This window comes from Convolutriloba macropyga, chromosome 8 (assembly GCF_964194025.1).
Source record: "Convolutriloba macropyga chromosome 8, txConMacr16.3, whole genome shotgun sequence".
Lineage (NCBI taxonomy): Eukaryota > Metazoa > Xenacoelomorpha > Acoela > Convolutidae > Convolutriloba > Convolutriloba macropyga.
Window position 1 is genome coordinate 23,085,291 of NC_134475.1, and position 21,570 is coordinate 23,106,860.

At 35.5% G+C, this 21,570-nt stretch overlaps 1 protein-coding gene across 1 annotated transcript in view; it reads left to right on the top strand.

The window, feature by feature from the left end:
- The first annotated feature begins 10,032 nt into the window (after nt 1-10,032).
- Nucleotides 10,033-21,570, top strand: part of LOC142344600 (VPS35 endosomal protein-sorting factor-like) — a 37,442-nt gene continuing 25,904 nt past the window's right edge. The window contains exons 1-5 of the mRNA XM_075396393.1: nt 10,033-10,240; nt 10,614-10,892; nt 19,885-20,095; nt 20,491-20,737; nt 20,979-21,119. Coding sequence (XP_075252508.1) covers nt 10,043-10,240; nt 10,614-10,892; nt 19,885-20,095; nt 20,491-20,737; nt 20,979-21,119 — 1,076 coding nt within the window. The 5' untranslated portion in view covers nt 10,033-10,042. The remainder of the gene's footprint in view (nt 10,241-10,613; nt 10,893-19,884; nt 20,096-20,490; nt 20,738-20,978; nt 21,120-21,570) is intronic.

Below are 21,570 nucleotides of genomic sequence, written 5' to 3' on the forward strand. Positions count from 1 at the left end.
GTTGTTTCTTCGATTAGAGGATGCAAAGATTAGAAACAAGGTAGCATGCAGCCATTTTCATTTGTCAGTTGTTCTCCAACGAAGTTTGTAGCAATCATTTGGTCCTGCTTCTGATATTCTTAAGCCTGGGAGAATTGTTATGTTTTCATACAGGTTTTAATTGCTCTCGAACGAAGTTTGAAACAAATATTGTAAACGTGTTGGTCTTTTTCATGCAAAATTTTCACTTCTCCGTTTGGACTTTTCGCGTGATTCTTACGCCTAGTTGACTTTTTGTTTTTCATTATTAATAGCCGCGTCAGCAATTCCAGGCGGCAACAGATTTTGTTTCGTCTTACCCTGACTTCTTGGAATTGACTTTTTCAATGACTTCAGTGACTTCTACTGCTTTGCTGTTAAAATTTGTGTTCTTGACGTCATTTCTGCTTTTAGGTCAATTTCTTGACTTACCTCATTCAAAAAATGACTTCTGAACTCACTCATTTACACAACATTTACTAATTAAAGGTCAATAGTGTGCATCTAAGTAGTGCCTAACTTATATACCCTAATTCCTGAGTAATAGAGTCTTGAGTTTTGATATCGAATATTAATTTTGAAAAAGCTCCATTAGGGCTTTTCCTTGTAGAGCAAATGTGTCTCATAAAAATGACGGTCCGAATCTAACCCAAAAAGTCTAGTGGTCTATTAAAAAGCTTGCTGGTGGTCGATCTGTCAATCTTATTTCTTTAGTTGTTTCAATTCATGGTAGGCCACAAGCGGCTATCGGGGCTATTTTCCGGCAGTCTGTCGGGTATGTTCTAAATTTCTCTCATTCACAACTGTCAGCAGCTGAACTCCAGTGGCGGCAGTTCACTACTAAAGGTTAGAGGAAGAGTGCACCGAACTTGGTGTCCTATTTTCAGATTAATTTTTTGTTAGTGGTTATAGCCTTATAGAATAACCTATAATGACGTCATTTGAAGCGCACCTTTATTGAACTTAGTTACTCCCACCGCAACTAAGGCAATTTGTCATTGGAGTTCCCATCAGTTACCCGAGAGCAAATATTCCATCGTTAGTCGACTGTTTTTAGCTGAAGTATATCTTTTCGCGAGTTGAATTTTGACTTCTGTTTTCGAACGTTGGAATCAACGTTTAGACTACGCTGTTTGTTTCTAATATAAAGTATTTAGTAAACGTAGTATTATTCAATGTGGGAAGATCATTTTGAGAAGTTTCGATCCCTTAACAGTCCCTCCTGACGAACTTAACTACTGCCCATCCTCAAACACCTAGCCTCCCCCTCACCTTAAAATTGACTCTGTATTGTTAAAATATTAAATTTTTAATAGTTTTAATGCAATGCTTTTCTTGTTTTTTATTATCCACCTCCAGCCTGTCAAAGCCTACTATTTAGGTGCTCTCCTTCTTACAATTAAAAGAATTTGAATTGTATTGGGGCGCTGCCTTAAAGGTCTGTGCTCACATTTTCATGATTTTTGATTTCAAATTGAAGTGATGCTTGTCTCGCCGAAGCAGGAGGCGCACCGAAAAAGCGAATAGTTTTGCGCCGTGAAGTTTCATTCTATTTTTAAAGTGAAATGAGAGGATAGCGCTAGAACAAAAATTAGGCAATTTGTCTTTGATTTTTACTGTTTTTCATTATTTTGATCGAATTTTGTGTTCTAAATGGTTTTCCCAATCTATTCATAATCTACGTCTGGATTTTAACATTACTAAAGTCATCACTTTCACGTTTGACTTCCAACTTACCTCACTCCTGTTACAGCTGAATGGAATTTCGTATTCATTCAATGCATTTATGCAAATACGTCCCAGCTCAAAAAGCGAAACCGATAAGAATGGGATGAAAACAATGAAAACCGGGAACAAGGACCTAGTGTTGAAGACAGTGCTTTAGGTTATCAATGTGGTCTATAAATGTTACCAATTTATAGGCTAAATGTACTTTATTTATTGAGTCTAATTAGCTCTAATGCTTTCATTTTAAGTCCTTAATGTAATTTTCTCCTCCGGCTAAAGTGACTTCTAAAGGCGCAATTGACTTTGCGCACCGAATGAGAGCTATTCAACCGAACATAACTGAATATGCTTTTTACATTACTATTTTCTTCGATAGTTTTTTATTTGCAATTAGTTGACGATCGATAGCATATAGGTTTACCATTTTCATTTTTGTTTTGTCGTCTCTGGGCTTTTTAAGTACTTCTGTTTCCAACCTTTCAACTATTGATAGCACATCTTAAGTCCTTGGCATCATTTGTACCTCTCACTGATATGAACTGTTGGAAACCATTGTGATACGTTTTTATCGTATTTTTTTCAACTGTGCCATCTCCCTGTGATGTGTCATCCAAAATTGAAGCTGGTTACTGAAACACAAAGGGTTTATAAGTGGAGCTTATCTAATGATGCTTGTTATAGTAAAAAGAGTTTATTTCTTGGACATGGTTGAACGGATAAATACAAATATCCTATATTTACCATGTCACAAGTGGACATGCACGGAATCCTGCTGATTTTCTCTTGCAATAAGCTCAAATTCAACTCAGAAATTATTCAACGTTTTTCAATTTACTAATATTTCAAATATATAATTCACTAGCTCTTGGTTATTAATCAGATAAGAATTCTTTAACTTATGGTAGGCACTTTCATCGCAGGTACTTTTTTAACGTTTTTGTTCTGCGGAAGTTTTTCGTGGCTGCCCGCGTACTGTAGCTGTTCATCAGCCCTCTGATCTTCTCGACCAGGCGCCACTCTTATCTGCCATGATAGCATGCTATTCCCTCGTCAGTTGCTCAACACACAATTGGCCGCGCCGACTGACAAATAAAGAGTGTGGCCCACGCCTTGCAGGGTAAGAGTTAGGCCACAAGGAAGGCGATTGCTGCCACGAATTCTGATATTCATGTTCTTCCTCATTCCGCATTTCCCGCCCGCGTCTAAGAACAAACCAAAGTTTGTTACCATGATACAGTTAGGAAAACGTTTGTAAGGGTTGATTAAATAATTGAATACCAGTCCAAGCATAACCAGTATTACACAAGGCAACAGCTCCATTTATCGGCCTCAAGGGACATTCATTTATAATCTGCGCTAAGCGACTGTACGTAACAGACTCATCAGCAATACGTGCTGTGTATAAGTTTTCATACCTTGTGGTTGACGTAAAGGTGGAATCGCTAAGAAGTTGACCTTCCGTCTTCCTGAATATTTCTTGTAAACCATCCCAGGAACGGGCGTAAAAGGGGTGTGAACCATCCCAATACTCTTTCATCAGCATCCTGGTAATGAAATAAACTGTCACGAATAAAACATTGTAGTTCACTTACCCTGCAGGGCAAAAGTTTGGTCATTTGTCGCGTCACGTTCCGCCCCCATGAAAACATTGCCTCCGCAATGCTCCTATGGGATGAATCGTTAGACAAAGAGGACGAACTAGTTTGCGGGTTCTCTATTGGAAACTCCAATTAGGCAATTTTTATAGATTAATCTGAAATAGAAGTAGCTAGAAACTCATGCAGAAACAAACATTACAATCACTTGCTGGTTAGACACATTAAAACATTTGTTACATTGAACACCAAACCCATGCTGTTTTTTAAACTCTTGAAGCATTTTGATTGTTGTCAGTAAACAAACGCAAGAGTTGTTTACTGACAACAATCAAAACGCTAATCTCTACCGTTCATCAACAATTTTACCCCTTCCGCTGATTGCGAGTATTCCAGAGAACTAAATCATCCTTCTGTTACACCAATTCGAACGCAGTTGCTTGAATTGTAGAGTACAAACTGAAAAAATGATTTTAATTATTCTATTTTGGTACTAATAAAACCTGTAGAGTTACTTCTGAATCAAATCCTTCAGGAGTCATAAAAATAACGGAATCTTTTGTAAGGGAATAATTCAGAATCTATTCAGAATAATATAATGGTTAGTGAAGTTAGAACGGTTCTATTAGCTGAGAAATTTGCTATGAAACTTTGTTATTCCTTTTCCCCTATTCAATATTTCGCTCTATGAAAACATGACGTCAGTCAAAACAGCTTAATACTATGTGGAGCGCCCCCAGTTTTACTTGCTCGCTTAACTTCTTGAAAAATTTTGAGAAAGATGATTCGGCATTCAATGTAAATATGTTGTTATACCAATTGCAATGTGAGCGAAAAATGAAAAGTGACATTGCGTCTTTTTTTTTCAACCATCTGAGTCGGGTCGACCAAAATGGACAAAAAGAGCTACTCGAGCAATGGCAGCTCTTGCATCTATAGGTTTTTTCAGTGGTGGAAGTTTTGTTGGTGGTGACGATTGTGGACTTAGAGGAATCTTTGGTTCATGCCAGTCACGCGCAAATTAAAATGTAACAAGTTTTAAACAACTCCAAGATGACTCTAAATTCATAAGGCATGTTGAGCAATTTCAATCCGATACCATTGAATTTCATCGGATTCAGCTGAGATCAGAGAGTACTTGAAATTCAAAACCGAACCGGGAATTTTAACAGAACAGTTAGAAATTTACGGAAAAATATCCATTGTTTGCGATATTGGACGCAATTGTTATTTTCGCGTCAACGAATAAACTTAATTATGTCTTCCTTTCGTCTTTAATGAATATTAGGATCTATCTTGTTTTGCCCCCCCCCCCCCCCAGCTTAGTGAGCATAAATTTTTTATGACCCCCAGGCGCACGTGCTACTTTCTTACCTGGTAGCGTGCTATATAACAACATATAATTTGTAACGGGGTCATAAAAAACACTGGGGGGACCAAAACAGAATAGATCCGAATATTAGGTAATCTAACCTGAAATGCTCTCGATCTACGCTTTACACTTATCAGACAACAAGGAGGCTCGTTAATGTGCGTTCGCACATGATGTTCCGACCCGGGCTCATCTACATTTTTGACTTAATTGTCAACCAAATGAAGAGATAACGAAAATAGATGTTTGAGTTTGAAACAATCGTTACACAACCTATCTACTAATTGAACTACATAATGCCATGCCTCATTACAGCGCAAACGAGATCTGACATTAAAGAGACTACGACACAAAATAAGAACAAACAACAAAATTAGCAAAAACAAAATTTTTACGTCAAAGACTAAATATCTAATTTTAAAAGCACCTAGTAACAACATCAAAATGCAATCAGATAAAACCTTAACTACACAACTTTTTCTTCCTAACGATATAGCAGATGGAAAGTTTTCTTAATGAGACTAGGTAACAAGTCGACAAAGAGATCAAACAATGAGGCGAAATTCAAAAAATAATCAACATTTTTTAAACCAAAAGTGTTTAAAATCATTAGCTTTTCACTAAATAATCCTTGATTAACTACTAAAAACTTATCACAAAATCAATAGGATCTGCTTTTATTTAGACTAAGCCATAGAAACGAACTAAAGAAAAACTCAGAAAAATTACAAACGATTTGCGAAAACAAACTATTCCTACCATTGAAGTCATTAGCTATTATCTGAAAATGATTTATTTTTAATTCAATTGTTACTTAGACTAATTCGGCTGAAGGATTTATACTGAGAGATTAAATATGTTTACTTGGGCCACATTTGAAAACCATTACGATCTGTTATTACGCGATTGTTCTGAAAGAGAAAAAGAAACACCAAAATTGACTCAATAAACGTTTTTAAAAATGCATATTGTCCAGCAAACAAAATATCAGTGATCAATAGTATCAGTAGATCTGTTTTTTTAAAATGCAAAAAAAATGGCTGGGACCTCTCATTGATGAAAATAAGTTACAATTTGACAAAAAGAACAACAAAAAGTGAAAAGTTTGAAAAATATTTGAAAATATATTTAAACTTTAAGACTATTCGCTATGAGTTGACTGCTTCGGGTAACATCAATCATTTATTCTTCAATGACAAGCTTATAAGAACTGTCAGCAATTTACGGCTACCTAAAGAACAAAAATAGGCAAAAACAGTAAGTTCAAGAAAAAATTGAGCGAGAAAAGTGTCGAAGGCATTAAAATGAACTTTTGACAAAAAACTTCTATTTTCGAATAATTTTTAAGAGCAATGGTATTCCTCTTATTTATCAATATAACTTCAAAAAATCAACAATTTTAAACAAACACAGAACCACGAAATTTTTGAGAAAACTCGTATTATCAATGCCATTAAATTCATTGGATTTCAACGGAAGCCACAAAATAGCCAAATTATGCCTCGATGGGATCAGTGGTTTGTCATTCATTTTTCATCAATAAGACCTTACAACAAAATATTGACTATGAAATCAACAAAGAAAGGCAAAAACCAAAAATTCAGTAGAAAAGTGCCAGAAGAAAGTTTCGGAGCAATTTAAATCATTAGCTCTTCTCTGAAAAATTTATCTATGATGCTTTTAACGTCTTCCCTAAACCAAGGGGAACTATCAGTAATAGGATAATGTAATTAGATTTCAAAGGATCACAAAATGAGAAAAAAACTCGAATATTAAAAAAAAAAATTTGAAATCTCATGGCATTGAGGCTTTAGAAGATAAAACAGCTAACCAGATTTATTTGGCTGCAGTATAAAGGAAAGGGATTCTGTCAGTACTGAGACTGTCTAACATTTCACGAAAAAAGTTTAGGATTGGCTAATATTCAAAAAACAATTCGAAAAATTATTTTTTAAGTCTTGACAGCCATTAAACTCAAAAGCTTTCAACAGAGGTCAAAATAACCTAACGCTCAGATGTAACCTTTTGGGAGGAGAAAGTTGTTTGTTATGCATAGACAACCGGTAAGACATCATATTAAGTCATGACTATGAAAACAACAACAACAAAAAAGGCAGAAACCAGAATTTAGTAGAAAAGTGCAAGAAAGTGCCGAAGCCAATTAAATCATTAGCTTTTCTCTGAAAATTTTATCTGTGATCCACTGCTTCTTCAAGTCTTCTTTAAGCTATTGGGAGCTATCAATGTTTGGATAATGTGATAAGATTTCAAAAGCAACCAATAATACAGAAATCTCCAAAAAATTTTGAAAATTTGAAATCTTGTGTCATTGAAGTCATTTAACCAATAGTTAGAAGATAAAACCGCTAGCCAGATTAAATTTGGCCGCAGTAGGAAAGAAGAGGTGCTGTCATCACTGAGATTGACTTACAGTTCACGAAAATAAGTTTATGATAAAAAAATAAGTTTAATATCGTCTAACGTTCAAAAAAAATTCCAAAAATTATTTTCGATTCTTAACAGCCATTAGATGTCCACTCAAAGCACTACAATTAATGCTCATTACGGATTATATTGCACTGTTAGTAAGTGAGTCCATGCCATAGGACTCCAAAAAATTAGTAAAACCTCAAAAAAGTTCAAAATTTCATTTAAAATTACGAAAACTCGGAGTCGAAGCAAAAAAAAAACATGAGCAATTCCTTGAAAAGTATTTTTTTGTTCATTGGGCTTAAGTTGACTGTTAAGGAGGTTTGTTATGAACAGAACCTTGATATGAATAGTGACTTGTCTCTAGATGACTTAAAAAACCAAAAAAAGAATAAAAGTTTTATAAAAAAAAATAAAGAGCTCTCAAATAGATTTCGATTTTTTGATAGCGAAATTCCCTATGAGTCCAGAACTAGTTTTTTATCGCCTTTTCTCTATTGGGAACACAAAATTGGTTCATTTTGCTTGAAAGTCAATTTTGATATACTATTTTTTATAGAAGTTCATTTTGTGTAATTTTTCAAATTAAAATACCAAATATCCCGTGTTCACACAAAACTTCAATCCTCGATAAGTCCTCGAAAAAATGAAAATCTAATTTTTTTTTGAATTCTACGCAGATATGCCTATTTGGCATTTTTGTAGAGTTTGACCGGTGTTGCAGACATAAAAAGTGATGACACAATCTTCGTTTGCTCAGATTAGGTTTTTTTGTACCTCAGGTTCAGAAGAAAGTCTTCTGGAAATAATATTTTTGCGGTTTTTTGCTAATTTAGCAATTTTTTTTTGAAAAATGCACAGTTTATTTTTGATAGATTACGGCTTTCGTTTGCCGAATAAACCACTACGCTAGTTTTCAGAAAAATTGAGTTTTTGAAAAGCCGCGTAGCGATAGGGAGGCTAGTTTTGGTCTGATCGTTGATTTTTCAATGAAGAAGTATTCAGATTGTATTTTGTCCTTGAGCTTTGTTTGCATATTTTTCATCCCAATTACATGCAAGTCAGGTCCCATTTAAGTTCCAATGAGGTTTAAATGAATCAAAATTGTGTTTTTTGGGTGCAGCGCGTTTTTAAAATACTGCTTTTTTTGGATTTTGTACATGTTTCTTACAGAACTCAAATCAAACCGCACTTATTAACAGATCAGCTTACGTGCAGGTAAAAGCCAATGAAAACACACGATAATCTCAGCGGAAAGCTGTTGGTTTTTTTGGCTCCAACAACGAGTTCTGCGTGTTAGTGAGTTGGCTCAGTCTCACTAATGACATGTCCAATTGGCTTCATAAGCAGTAGAAAGTTAATCTATTTATCTTTTTCATTTGAAAGCTCACTGTTGTTATCTCTTGTGGTTTTAAAATATTTGGTCCCAAGAAAAATAAAGCTGTTGAGATTTGCCATTTTCAATCTTATTTCTGTCACCTTTTAGCGCAGTTTCAGCGAAGAGTGGTCTTAATTTGTCAAGTGTATTTAATTTTACCCTTCAATGCCGTTTTATTATTTAAATAATGGTTTTTTGCATTGATACATAATATTTTCATAATTTCATAATTTTTTTTCGTTTTCCAATTTTTGAGGTTGATTTTTGCTGTTTTGTCCGATCATCACATTACTGGCACATTAATCGAATAAATGCGTTTTCTAGGAAAATTGAACTTACTTTTTGGTTTTGGCCTGTACTTGTTCATTTTAGTCTTAAGACATTGGATAATGACAGGTCTCAATGGTTTCGATTGAAGCCATCGATGGTTTTAAATGAAGCCATTGAATGATTTCAGTTTATAGCTAATGGTTTTCAAGATTTTGAATTTGATTGTTTTTAAAAGTGTTAACGTGTTCAAGTTTGAGCCCTTTTTTTCCTCTCTACTTATTGTTTAATCTCACTAAAGACAGGTAATATTTGTTTTCTCGTGAATTGCAAGTTATTTAATTTAGTTCATTTTTCGTCTGATGATATTTTGACTTTTTCGTTAAGTTTTTTAAATTGAGTTTCATGGAATTTTTCATTGAGTTTTTGGTCATAAGTAATGCTTGTTATTCTTATTTGATGTTGTTGATTAGTTTGTCTCTTACTCTCCTTCATGGGAATCATCGGCTCTCTAATGTGTTATTGTTTAAATAGTTCATCTCTTCCTCATTTGTTGGACAATTAATTCAAGAACGTGTTTGAGCGGGGTCAGAACATTGTGCAAAAGCACATTTTCGAACCTACTTGTTTTTTGTTTTAATTATCACATGAGTATTTGGGCTGAACATCTTGTCGAAATCAAATTTTAGTAATTTACTTTATGTCGGTGTGAAGTTTTGTCCCGAGCATGAATGTCTCTTTTTGCAAAGATTGGTGTCCTGCTTGTTGTGCAAAGTTTTTTTTAATCATAAAAGTTCAAAATTTTTTAATGCAGGGTGAATATTTTGTTTTTTTTTAATGGAATGAGGCAGAATATGATAGGGGCATGTGGAGTGTTTCTTTAGTAACCCTAATGCTCTTAATTGGTTATTCTGTAATTGACGGTTGCTTTCAGCTCCCTTTATGGATGACCCTTATCATCCATAATCCATTGCTTGATTATCCAATCGCTGAAAGTTGCCTGCAGATAGAGAACCATTTTTTTTCACCAGAGAAGCCCAGATTATTTGTTCTATTGTTAGACCTTTATGAAATTGCAAAATTGCATTCGGCATTTGTTTTATATTACTTATGCGAAACTAGAACATATTTGCAGCTGTATGATAGATGTGGCAATTTCCGGTGCAAATTGGTTTGTTGTTCCTTTTCTCGGTATTATAGAAACAATATTAGAGGGATTGGATTTTGTTGTCTTTTACAGATAAGATACCTGTAATGGCCGTGGAAACAGCAGAGAAGCCTGTAGCTGCTGTTAGACGCGTCTCGGCTATTCCAACTAACCCCCTGGTTCCCGCTATTTGGAGGGCTAAAGATCTCTCAATAGCCGAAAACCTAAAACATTTTCCAGAAACGTCCGAATGTGAATTTGACCCTTTGCTGAACGTAAAGAAAGTTGATGCTCAAAAGTCACAGGTTAGTTGCAGTTGAACTTTATCTGTATTGTCGAGGAACATTTTTCTGAAGAAAAAATTACATTAGACTGGGTAACACAGTCTGATATGCTTCATTGACATTGTGAAAACTGGCTCCAAAATGCAAATTTTTGCATGTCATTAACCTATTTTGCATATTGAAAATCAAGGTAATTGATAAACTTGGTTTCTAATTTCGTTATTAAATCATTCCCAAAGAAAAATTTAAGATTTAAGCTTTCCGTTCAGCTTTAACTTATTTTTCTACAAGAATAAAATGACATCCAAACTTCACTTATGTGTGGAATGAATGGAACTATGTTTGTAAATCGCAAGTTTATATCTTTCAATAATTGGCAGTGAAATCTTTTCAGGTTGTCAGATCTGCAACTACTGCAGGTATGAGCCCCAAACTAACGGCCAAAGAGTTTGACGACCCTTTGTCTAAAATGGCGATACTTGCTGCAGCCGAAAGTGCCTCTAACCTCCAATCAGCTGCTGCGTTAAATGATCCTCTTGGTGCTAACCTGGCTGCTGGACCCAATAGGACGCCAGACTTAGGAGGACGCAGGAGTCCAGGCAACTTGTCGGCCAGCAACTCTTTTCGGATTCAAAATCAGCAGAGACGAAGCAGCATTATGTCAAATGCATCTGTAAGCTATATCTCTTAGATGTCATCGCATCTCAGAATGCTTTTTATGTGATTTAAAAAAAAAACTTTCACACCTTTACGGCAGCTCTTAATTGGGGCAATTTCGTTTGCTTAATTATTTGTAAGTTTTCAGGTCACAAATGCCGTGCCTCATTTTGACGCCAGGAATGACGTCCTCTTACAGTAATTAATTAGCCGAAAGTAAACCCAAGACATCACTACATTCAGTTTAATATACATGGAAATTTCAAAATACAACTTGACGTTTTTATTGTATTCTCACTATCCTTATCGTAAACTGTCAACTTGGGACGCCGGACTGAGAGGTTCCGGGCTGACTTGGCTTGGCATTTAAACACAAACGTGCAACTTTTAAGATGCCAGATTTTCTATATGCAATGCCAGATTTTCAAACTTCAGTTTCACGCTTGGTTACATGACTCTTGTAACGTCACTTCCAAATTCTGACTTACAGCTAGAACTGCTTCGATCAATGCATCTTTTTCTCTGTCACTTCATCAGAGTCACAGAACCTCTGCATCATATGCAATACCATGTAGGAATTGATCGGATACCACAGCAAATCTTACTAGAAAGGAAGAATTTATTTCTCTAATATAGATAAATACACAGCGATCATCAAACATAATTTAATTAAACAAAGTAAGCAATAATGCTGGCACTGTCTAACCTAGAAAGGACAGGCTACGAGGCCCAGGACCTTCAAAACGGCCACCCTGAAACAAAAAATTTGATAAATGGACAAGTTTTTTTTTTACTTCCAATCTTTTTCCTTTATTGTTCCGACCCACTTGTGGGGGGAGGAACTATACTCAAATGGGTTTTTTTTGTTCAGTCAATTTTGGCCGATCGATATATTCATCGTAGAGAAATGTGAGTGGTATCATTAAAAAGCTGTTCCAGTGCAGAATTCAAAATTAAAAAGATTTTTTTATAGCTGCGAAGCTGTAAGCTGAGCGTAGCTATATTGCGGTGCTCTTGGTTTTTTTTGTTTCGTCGTCTGACGCTTCATTTTCGTTTTACATTTGTTCTAGAACATTCTGTCTCGTCACTGCTTAAATGGCTTTTTCGCGCTTGATTTCACGCTTTCTGCGTGACCTAAATTGCGGTTATTCAGAAACAGAATCTGTTCCTAAAACAAAGTTGATTGTACGAAAACAGATTGTATGGTCCGACAGCCGAGTGGTTAAGGCGACTGGCTGTTAATCCGGAGATTGCCGGTTCGAGACGCGACAGGGAAAATTTTTTTGCACCCAAAAACAACCTCCTTTGAAATAAACTTGTAAGTTTTATAGGCGGCGGCGATAACTATTATCAACTCACTTCTGTATCTTTTTCCATCTGTATTTTACGGCACGCAAGTCTATTTCGCAGCTATTCCGGCAATCTGCCGGATATGTTTTTGAATTGCATGTTTTTCGAGGAGTTATCGAGGATTGAAGTTTTGTGTGAACACGGGATATTTGCCATGATTTTGTTCACTTTTAGTGAAAATTTTCTCCAAATTAAGATTTCTTCAATAAAAATATTAATTAAAAATTACATTACACGCCACAAAATGAATCAATTTTGTGTTCCTTATAGACGAAAGGCGATAAAAGACTAATTCCTGTCTCATAGGGAAGTTTACTTTGAAAAAAATTTCGTATTATATTTACTTGAGAGCTATTTTTTAGAAAACTTTTCATATTTTTTGTTTTTTAAGTCACCTAAGGACTAGTCACTTTTCATATTGAAGTACCTGTAACGACGAACCTCATTTACAGTCAAATGAAGCCCAATGAACAAAAAATTCGTTTTCAAGGAATTGCTAATATTTTTTGTCTTCGCCACTGAATTCTCGTAATTTTAAATGAAAATTTGATTTTCTTTTTGAGGATCTACTAATTTTTTGGAGTCCTATGGCATGAACTCATTGACTAAAGGTTTAATATGTTCCGTAGTGGGCATTAAGTGAACATATCTAGCGCTTTGAGTGGACAGCTATTGGCTGTTAAGACTTTAAAAATAATTTTTCTGAACATTAACCAATCATAAACTTATTTTCGTGAACTGTAAGTCAGTCTCAGTAATGACAGGACCCTCTTCCTTCCTACTGCAACCAGTTTTTATCTGGTTAGCGGTTTTATCTACTACATAGTGGATCTATGACTTCAATGACATAAGATCTCAATTTTTTAAAAAATTTTTGTGGATATTTTCGTATTTTTGGTTACTTTTGAACTCCTATCACATCATCCAAATTTTGATTGCTCCCGTTGGCCCAAAAAAGACGTTCAGTGGATCACAGAAGAAGTTTTCAGAGAAAAGCGTATGTTCTAAATGGCTCCGACATTTTCTTCTCGGATTTTCCTACTGAGTTTTTGGCTTTTGCCTGTTTTTGTTCTTGTTTTCATAGTCATTAGACTTTTTGAGATGCTTTTTTGTTTAACTCTGTGTGAAATATATCTCTTTTCTCCCATCCGGGCATATTGCAGTGTATTTATTGACTTCTGTTGAAAGCTATTGAATTTAATGGCTGTTAAAAACCTTAAAAATAATTTTTTTATCTTAAACTTTTTTTCGTAAACTGTTAGTCAGTCTCAGTATTGAGAGAACCCTATTTTTCTCTACTGCATACAAAATTAATCTGGTTTCCGGTTTTATCTTCTACCTAATAGTTTTAAGACATTAATGCCACGGGTTATCATAGTTTTTTTGGATACTTTTTCTTATTTTTGGTTCCTTTTGAAATGTTATCTCATTATCCTTATACTGATAGTTCTCATTGATTTGGAAAAGACGTTCAAGGGATCATAGATAAAGTTTTCAGAGTAGAGCTTATGATTAAAAATGCTTCCACACTTTCTTCAGGCACTTTTCTATTGAATTTTTCGTTTTTGCCTGTATTTGTTGTTGTTTTCATAGGCAATGACGTGTTGTAATGGTTTAATGATGAAATTGGGCAAACAACGTTGTCGTCTAATCAATTTAGCGTATTTACTGGCTTCCGTTGAAAGCTTTTGAATTTTATGGCGTTGATATTATGATTTTTCTCAAAAATTTCGTGGTTCAGAAGAAGTTTTCAGAGAAAAGCGTATGTTCTAAATGGCTCCGACATTTTCTTCTCGGATTTTCCTACTGAGTTTTTGGCTTTTGCCTGTTTTTGTTCTTGTTTTCATAGTCATTAGACTTTTTGAGATGCTTTTTTGTTTAACTCTGTGTGAAATATATCTCTTTTCTCCCATCCGGGCATATTGCAGTGTATTTATTGGCTTCTGTTGAAAGCTATTGAATTTAATGGCTGTTAAAAACCTTAAAAATAATTTTTTTATCTTAAACTTTTTTCGTAAACTGTTAGTCAGTCTCAGTATTGAGAGAACCCTATTTTTCTCTACTGCATACAAAATTAATCTGGTTTCCGGTTTTATCTTCTACCTAATAGTTTTAAGACATTAATGCCACGGGTTATCATAGTTTTTTTGGATACTTTTTCTTATTTTTGGTTCCTTTTGAAATGTTATCTCATTATCCTTATACTGATAGTTCTCATTGATTTGGAAAAGACGTTCAAGGGATCATAGATAAAGTTTTCAGAGTAGAGCTTATGATTAAAAATGCTTCCACACTTTCTTCAGGCACTTTTCTATTGAATTTTTCGTTTTTGCCTGTATTTGTTGTTGTTTTCATAGGCAATGACGTGTTGTAATGGTTTAATGATGAAATTGGGCAAACAACGTTGTCGTCTAATCAATTTAGCGTATTTACTGGCTTCCGTTGAAAGCTTTTGAATTTTATGGCGTTGATGTTACGATTTTTCTCAAAAATTTCGTGGTTCTAATGTATTTTTTCATATTTGGTGATTTTTTGAAGTTATATTGTTAAAAAAGAAGAATCCCATTGCTGTTAAACGAAATTATTTGAAACTAGAAAAGTTTTTATTGAAAAGTTTACTTTTTAATGCCTTTGACACTTTTCTCGCTCAATTTTTTTTCTTGAATTTGCTGTTTCCTGTTTTTTTTGTTCTTTGGGTAGCCTTAAGTTGCTGACCGGTTGCATATGCTTGTAATTGAAGATTGAATGAATGATGTTACCCGAAGCATTCAGTTTATAGCGAGTAGTCTTAAAGTTTATGATATACTTTTCCAATTTTTTTCAAACTTCAGTTTTTGTTTCGTCTTTTCGTCAACTCCTTAACTTATTTTCACCATTGAGAGGTCCCGTCCAATTCCTTGTATTGCATAACGTATCTTCTTATTTGATTGCTGACTGACTTTTTGTTTGTTGTACAAAATGCGTTTTTATAAATGTTTTTTGAGTGGTGAGTTTAGTGATTTTTTTTCTCTTCTTTCTACGCAATCGCGTACTAACAGATACCAATGGTTTTCAAATGTGGCCAAGGTAAACTTAGTTAATATCTCAGTATAAATCCTTTAGCTGAAATAGTAGAAATAACAATTGAATTAAAAGTACATAATATTCAGATAATAGCTAATGACTTAAATGGTATCAATTATTTACGTTTTCGCAAATCGTTTGTAATTTTTGAGTCTTTCTGCATCTTTAGTTTCTTTGGCTTAGTCTAACCAAAGACAGATCTTTTTGGTTTCGTAATAAATTTTTAGTAATTTGTCAAGGTTTATTTAGTTAAAGGCTAATGCTTTTTAAGACTTTTGAAATTTCTTGTTGAAAAAATTTTGATTAATTTTTGAATTTCGCCTAATTATTCGTTCTCTTTGTCGACTTTACCTAATCTCATTTAAAAATATTTCCATCTGCTGTTTAGTTAGGAAAAAGTAATATTGTGTAATTAAAGTTGTATATGACTGCTTTTTGACGTTAGTACAAGGTGCTTTTGAATTTTGATATTGAGTTTTTGCCGTGAAATTTTGTTTTTGCTAATTTTGTTGTTTGTTTTTTTTTCTCGTAGTCTCTTTAACGGCAGATCTCTTTGGCACTGTAATATGTCATGGCATTATGTATTTCAATTAGTGGTTAGATTGTGTAACGATTGTTTTAACCTCAAATATCTGTTTTTGTTATATCGTCATTTGGTTGACAATTAAGTAAAGAATGTTGATAAGCTCGAGTCGGAACATCACAGTAACGAGTCTCCTTGTCTTCTTTTTCTACTCATTTTAATTTGCACCAATCTTTACAGTGGTTATGGCAGGCATTGCTGCGGGGTCGGATATTTTTTCTTCCCTTCTCGGGCTGAATATGCAAAAATCAGAGAAACGGCAATCCTGTTTTGAACATCTTGTAGCTTGCAGGCAAGGGGTACCATTTTACAACACGCAAAACACGATCTAAGTGAGGAAAGAGGAATTAACAGGAACCGTGTACGAAGAAAGTGCGCTGGCCAGAGGACAGGCTCCCGGCGTTTACGGGAACTCTTTCTGTTGATACTTGAGAAGTGTATAATTTAGTGGATTTGAAGTATATAGAATTTATTTTGATTTTGGTTCTGCATTACTTTTGTTTCAGGAAACGCTGGTTTGAACTTCGAAGGACTTTGAAGTTCATTTTTCCTGAAGTGAATAAATTTAGGATTTTCTTTTGCATTTGCGGTATGCGAAGCAGCGTTGAAGAAATGCGACAGCCGTAAACCAAGACACCTTTTTGTATGATAGATTTGACAATAGAGTTGTAATACAGAATGAGCTCCTTTGTGATTTCACGTTTTACAACACAGTTGATTAGAAACAATCGAAAAATTAGAATTCAGCATAATTCTCAAATACTTTCATACAGTTTCACGTTTTACAACACAGTTGTTAAGATTAAAGGGGATGATAGTGTTGGAAACACTTTTTCCTATTGTCATGCAAATGGTTTTCTTAAGGTTGAGTTCTAGTTTTTTGGTGTTCAGCGAATCACTCACAGATTTTAGGCCACTGGCGATACTATCGGGAGACACACCAACGCCCGACAACTTGGTGTCATCTGCAAACAAAATACGTCAACTATTTTGCGACAAAGGGATGTCTTTTACGTATGTAAGGAAGAGAAGAAGACCCAAGATTGATCCCTGTGAAATACCACAAGATGGTTCTCTTCAGGGTGAGTTATTGCCTTGCAACTCAACTCTCTGCACTCTGTTTGATAAGAAACTTAACCATTTAAAAGCACTTCCACGAATAGCGTAGCAAAACAGTTTTTTAAAAGGATTTCATGATCAACAGAATCAAATGCCTATCTTAACCGGAGAAAAAGAAATAGTAAGTGAGTTATTTTTTTGACGTCTGAGTCTCTCTCTCAGATCTGTCAATGAGTCATTGCAGCTATGCTTCTTTCGAAATCTAAATTTCTTGCTATAAAATATGTTAAATCTTTCAAATTATCAATGTACTTTGTGAATTTCCCTCTCGAAGATTTTGCTGAAAACTGCCAGAAGAGAAATTGGCCTGTAATTGTTTTCAACCAATTTGGAGCCAGGTTTGCGGATGGGTATAACCTTTGCCCGTTTTAGTTCACTTGGGAAATGTCCTTGATTGAAGCCCATGTTTAAATTTTGAGAAACGCTATACAATCACAGTGGCAGTGTCTTTCAATACGATTTTGCTCAGATGATCGTCTCCAGACAAAGGTTTATAAAATTATTTGATTATTTTCTGAACCTTCTAATTCTTTCGCAGGGAACAAAAAAATTGAAAACTCTCAGGAAAAATAGGAAGGACTCTAGTTAGGGATACTGAGGTATTCACGCACAGAGCTGAAAAAGTTGTCTTTCGACAATGGCGGCGGATCGGTACCCGTTACGCACAATGACAGTGCTTTCAGAGCCTTGTCCTTAACGGATTGACCGTTCAAATCATTTTATAACTTGAATGTTTGCCTTGAGTCTCTTATAAAGGACCTGAACATATTTTTGAAATGTGGTTTTTTGAGGTCTCCCTCTTTTTCAACTTTTTTACGCGGCTTTTTGATTTTTGTTCCGGTTGTCATCACTAGAGTCCGTATTCCACTGTCTCTGTAGTTTGTTGCGTTTGGGTCGCACTTTTTTTAGCCGTTTGGAAAACCATTGAGGAGCTCTTGTCTTTAGCTTTCCGCACCTTCGCAGGGGAGCGAACTAGTCAGTGACCTCAGAGACAATTTGATAAATATAAGCAAATGAATCATTAATGTCGTTCTGGTCAGTGATATCTGATTTTTGCAACTCGTGGTTTAACGTGAAAACGTAGTTCAATGTTTAGTGTTCAGATTTTAGAAAACCAGTATCCCAAAAAATACAATTGCTCGTGTATTGTTGACACAGAAAAACAGGATTGCCCAGTGATCGGTAATGTTCTGATTTTTGAGTACCTCTGCTGAACTTGCTTATATTTTTTGGTAAAAAGTAATCAAGGCAGGTGGGAGCTGCACCAGCTACTCTTGTTGGTTTCTCGACCAACATATCACAGCCAATTGAATCGATAACAATCAGATATTGCTTCTTGAGGTGTTTGTTAACCAACGTGTCTATATTAAAATCACCAGAGAATACTGATGGCATTGAACTTGGTATCATTTCAAGACACTTATCCAAATCTTTTTTTAATTTGGGATCATAACACCATCTGCAATAGAGTCTTGTGCTCTGGAGGAAAATTGATTATAGCCTTTAATTTTAAAACAGAGGATCATCCTCTTTTCTGAGCCTTCGCCAAGTTTCACTTCAGCAAATTACAGACAGTAGAGTATCAAGGTGCTATACTAGTACATTGAAATAGAGTTTCGTCCACGATCGCAGATTCACATTCAGGATATAAAGGGTACTTTAACTTTTAACTACGCGGGGCGACCGCGGGAGGTTTTTTAATAGTTTCAATAAGATTGTGAATGCTGTCGCTATTTTCTGGTTGCTATTGGGTATATTTGTTAAACAGCGCTCAACTGTTTCAAATGGGTACTTCAAGAACAGCCCAATTTCGTAGATCGATGTTGGCTTCTAACTTCCTTCATGTCCTTTCGTATTGTAGATCATGGTTCTCTCTGGCGCAGACATTTTCCAGACGATCGTCATTTCTCAAGAACCACAAGAACATCTTTTGCGGTGCTCTGAGATTGTCCATGATGCGAATAGAGTTCATGTTCTCCACTTCTGCTACTTTCTTCAGACTGATGATTCTGATTTTAGCAATATGTTGACAAAATCTCGCATTAATTGGTCTTGGACCCTCCTGACTTGTTGATGGCGTACGGTGCTCAATAGGTAAACATTCAGTAGTAAGAGTGGCATTGATAGCTTTCTCAATCTCTGCAACGGTTTTCCTTGTGAATTCCACAAACTTCCTGCTCATTCTTTGCAATTCCTATCATTCGGATGTTTTCGCGCCGGTTTTAAGTTTGAAGTTCTGCAAGGTCCGATAGTGTTTCGATATTGCAAAGCCTTTCTTGGAAATTTAAGTCTGCCATAAGTTCGCCGGGCACTTCATCCTTCACAGCTCCGAAAGATTATTTAATCATCTTTTTAATGTTTCTTTGCTGCGCTTCTTGAATGATAGTTGGGATATTATAGTTGGGATATTCTTGGCAATACATTTTTGAATGGCATTTTCTATGCTTTGCATCAGATCGGTTTCGTCGTCTAAAATGAGGCTCACGGCGCTTGAGGCCCTAGTCTTAAGTGGTTTAATTGGTGTTGTCGGAGTTTGGTCTTGATAACGGAGAAAAGGTCGGGAAATCGATTCTTCCACATCAAAGGTATCATCAGTATTGGCCTTTGTGCTAGTATCAATGTCTCCCTTGTCCATCTCTGAAATTATTTTATAGGTTTATCTCAACAATTAGGCTAATCTTAGAAATAATTTTGGATCCATTCTGTTTCCGTCCCCGTAGTTTTTTTTATGACAGCCAGTTACTAATTGTGTTTGTTATATAGACAAATTTGTATAGCCTCTGTGGAACCATAAATGATTCTTGAAAATGGTTGCCAAGTCCGTTCAAGCCTTACTGCTTCAATGGGCTCCAATTTTTTATAATGTTTTATTACAATAGTTTCATAAATTCAGAGCGTCGAGGCTGCAGAGATAATTGGAGTGAACAGTGACTGTTTTGTGCCTTGGGCTATGAGACGCGTGGAGATCCTGGAAAAATTCACAACAAGCGAGAAACTCAACATATCACTGGACAGTGCCGGGGGCACTAGCAAAGCCAGTGCACTCAAAGGCAACGCTGTCGAGGAGAAAATAGCAAGGCGATTGGATCAACTAGAAGAAATGGGTTGGTTCTTTTGTTGACTGGCTTGAAATCTATGCCTTCATATTTAAAATCAATCTGGGTATATGAACAACTTTTAATTTTGGTTGAAAATGGGCCATCATTCTCTAAAAGCGGAGCCCATGGTTATTTGATTTAAAAAATGTTCTTCCAATTACCGTGAAAATATACTTTGTATTGGCATATTGTAGTTGGAGCGCACACTTGGTTTTGCGGGAACTGATTACATCTGTACCAAGGTAATTAAAATTTGTACCAAGGTGCTGTTAAATTACGGAATTAGAATAAGCACGTTTAAAAAATGATCGCTACTGTTTTTTTGCTCGTATCTTAAAATTCCAGAAAAAAATGATGAATTAGAATTTAGCGAAATGTTTGGTGATGCCCTTTTTTCATAGCCGAGACAGGAATGACGGGTGGGAAAAACCTCTCTCAACGTGAATACATTGCCAAGATAGACGAAATGAACTCTGGTTTTATGACCGCCTGGAACAATGAGGAAAAAGTGAAGGCATTCAAGATAGTGATCCAGTGTGTGAAGCTGTTAGTGGACACTTCAGTTACTGAGTTCTACCCGAGCAAGTTTGTTCTCGTGACAGACATTGTGGAGACATTTGGGAAGTCCGTCTACAAAAGACTTAAATTGTAAGCACGTTCACTTGTTCTGTCAATTTAAACATGTAGTGTAGATGGAATTGAAATGAAAAGCTGAATATATTCCCGAAAAGAGCTACTTAATTATTACATGTAAATTTTTTGAAAGAATTGAAAAGACATTTTGAAAAAGAATGCCTGTATTTTGTTGCGACAGTATTTTTTCTGTAATATGATCAAGAACTTAAGATATTTCGAAGTTAGCATGTTTGATTTAGTACTTTGATTGCAGGAAATCGTCATTTCTTCCGGAGGACTTCACTCCTGATCAAGTGCCGGACAGTGTGAAGGAGTTGGCTCGCAACTGGTTCTACAAGATATACTCTGTCAGAGAAATGCTGCCGCGGCTGTATGCTGAAACAGCTGTCTTACGGTAAAAATTACACCATTTTTGTAACTGAATCTGTTAAACTTAGTTAGAAATATTGGAAAATTTAACTTACCTGCTTAATCAGACAGGAGCAAATTGATTCAAGTCACTAAATTCATATAAATTAGTCTGCAAGAAATGCTGCTGTGAATCAATACTCGGTTTAAACTGATGATTCTGGATAGCTATTTTTAGAGTGAGATTATTTGAGGTAAAATCTTGCCAGCATATATTGAATGATTGATACCACCGGAAGTGTGAAAGAATTCATAGAGAAGTTCAAATGCATTCTATATGTGGTATCCTTTGCTGCTGATTTCTAAGAACTTAGCTGAAGCCTTCTGCTACCAGGGGAGTGTTAGATGGTTGAGAGAGGACAACCTAATGTAAATTGTGCACAAGATTAGCTTGACAGGAAGCTCTACTTGCTCAGCGTGTACTTGTCTAGAGAAAT